General features: G+C 45.0%; 1 protein-coding gene across 2 annotated transcripts in view; it reads left to right on the top strand.

Moving 5' to 3' along the window:
• INO80D (INO80 complex subunit D) overlaps positions 1–2,500 on the top strand; it is a 70,985-nt gene that overhangs the window by 16,585 nt on the left and 51,900 nt on the right. The window contains exons 3-4 of one of the 2 annotated variants that reach the window (XM_084780918.1): positions 810–898; positions 1,007–1,253. In XM_084780918.1, the coding sequence (XP_084637044.1) occupies positions 1,036–1,253 (218 nt within the window). In that variant the 5' untranslated portion in view covers positions 810–898; positions 1,007–1,035. The remainder of the gene's footprint in view (positions 1–809; positions 899–1,006; positions 1,254–2,500) is intronic. The other variant, XM_084780919.1, reaches the window with a different exon arrangement.

Raw genomic sequence — 2,500 nt, 5'->3', positions numbered from 1 at the left:
CTCTTGCTGTGCACCCCTAGATGGCATGGCTAGAACTCTGCATAGAACAGGCCTTGAATTCCAAGTAATCCTCCTGCCTCGCTTCCCAAATGTTGATTATAGGTGTGTGATACCATAACCAACTCTGTTTTGTATTTCATAGAAACATTGTGTAACATTGCTAAGTATTTTGTTGATGTAATAACAACAAAACTGTAGTGCCTTGTAAACTATCTTTGAAAGTTTTATTTGTTTGATTTATGTATATGGGTATTTTGACTGCACGTGTGTCTGTATACCACATGGGCATCTGGTACCTTTGGAAGCCCTAGGAGTTACAGATATTGTGAGCCTTCCTGTGGGTACTGGGGATTGAACTCAGCTTCTCTGGGAAAACGGCCAGTGCTCTTAACTGCTGGGCCATCTCTCTAGCTCCCACTCCCCCCACTCCCCGCCCCCTGCCCCTTTGGGACAGTCTTATGTAGCCCAGGCTGCCTCAGACTTACTGTGTAGCTGAGGCTAACCTGGAACTCCTGGTCCTTCCACCACCTCCCAAGGGCTGGGATTGCAGGTGCAGACCCTCGTGGAGTTAACCTGGTAGAAGTGGCCGTATCTTTGAGCCACCTGAGCTAGTCACAGAGTGAGTATGATTTGCTTCAATTTTGGAGGGTGAGGTAACATGTTTTATAAAGCCCCCTTTCCTGTTAGATCTCATCCTTGGAATATTAGACTCTAGTCAGTCCGTCGCATTAGGAAGGGGACATGGAAGTACTTTATGTTCTGGGTGAGCTGGCTGTTTGTGTGTTAACGAGGCCTTTGATGTTTTGTAGACAATCTGCTTCTTGATTGAGCAGCATTCCAAACTGTGCTACCCCTGGGCTCTCTTCACATTGCTGTGGTGCAGAAGATTTAAAATCAGGTATGGCAGAGAGGCCACAAGTCCCTCAGTGAAATTCTCTCCTTGAGTCTGCCTTACACTCTCTGATTTGTTTATCATTTGGGTTTCTTTTTTGTGGTGGCCTTTTAGCTGATGTTGACAAGGAATAGAGTCACGTGATGTATGAAGGGAAACATATACACTTCTCTGAGGTTGACAATAAGCCCTTGTGCTCATATAGCCCCAAACTGTGCAAGCAGCGGCGACTCAACGGCTACGCTTTCTGTATCAGACACGTTCTGGAAGACAAGACTGCCCCCTTCAAGCAATGTGAATATGTGGCCAAGTATAACAGCCAGCGCTGCACCAACCCCATTCCCAAATCAGAGGATCGTAGGTAAGAACGCTGTGGGACCAGGCTTGGGTTGTTAGTAGTCTTGGCATTTTGCGTTGTCTCTCTTTTTGTCTCTCTAACACTGTTGTTTTTCAGTGTGTTAAATTTGAGTGTTGAGTCCTGGGGCTGTCCCAAGAAACTTTCGAGTACTTCTGGGGTTAAGAGCAGTTTCTTTTCAATGGAGTGGTACATTTTAGAGGGCATTTGAAAATATGTTTGGGTATTTCATAAGCTTCTAGACTTTCTTTGTAGACCAGGCTGGCATTGAACTCAGAGAGATCCGTCTGCCTTTGCCTCCCTGAGTCCTGGGGTTATAGGTGTGTGCTACCACGCCCACCTTAAAGAAGAATTTAATTATCCTCTTTATATTTTTTTTGCATTTTCAAATTTCATTTAACCGATTATTTTTAGAGTCAGATAAAAGCTAATCCTTACTATCTTACAGGGTCACCAGATAATGTTACAGGGTGTCAGCGGGCAGCAGCATGCTGAGGCTTGCGGGGGAATCTCTCTGAAGATTTATTTACTTCTACTTATTACATATACAGTGCTCTGCCTGCCCGCCAGAAGAGGGCATCAGATCTCATTATAGATGGTTATGAGCCACCATGTGGGTGCTGGGAATTGAGTTCAGGACCTCTGCAAGAGCAGCCAGTGCTCTTAACCACTGAGCCATTTCTCCAGCAAACCACCCCCACCCCCACCCCACTTTTTCTTTTTCTTTTTTTGTTTTTTTGAGACAGGGTTTCTCTGCATATCCTTGGCTGTCCTGGATTCACTTTGTAGACCAGCCTGGCTTAAAACTCACAGAGATCCACCTGCCTCTGCCTCCCTGAGTACTAGCTACATTGTGCTATTTTTAAGAAATGGGTTGTAGCTGGGCATAGTGGTGCAAGCCTTTAATCCCAGCACTTGGGAAGCAGAGGCAGGCGGATTGCTGTAAGTTCGAGGCCAGCCTCGTCTACAGAGCGAGTCCAGGATAGCCAAGGCTACACAGAGAAACCCTGTCTCGAAAACCCAAAAAAAGAAAGAAAGAAAGAAAAGGGTTGTATTGGTTGTCCTTATGTTTGTAGGAAAAATACTTTCCCATGGTCTCTTCATGCCTCTTTAGTTCTCCAGATGACAGTAATCATCTGCACCTTCCGTATTCACTCGTTTGTCCATGTTCTTTAATGGAAGCACATGTCAACTTGCATAAGTGTGGCCAGCAAAGAACTGTGTATTTTTTATGCTGAGTATTTTTCATTTTT

The sequence above is a fragment of the Acomys minous genome (genome assembly GCF_964271855.1).
Source record: "Acomys minous genome assembly, chromosome: 4".
NCBI lineage: Eukaryota > Metazoa > Chordata > Mammalia > Rodentia > Muridae > Acomys > Acomys minous.
Note: the sequence above shows the minus strand (reverse complement) of the source record. Positions and strands in the feature narration are given on the sequence as shown.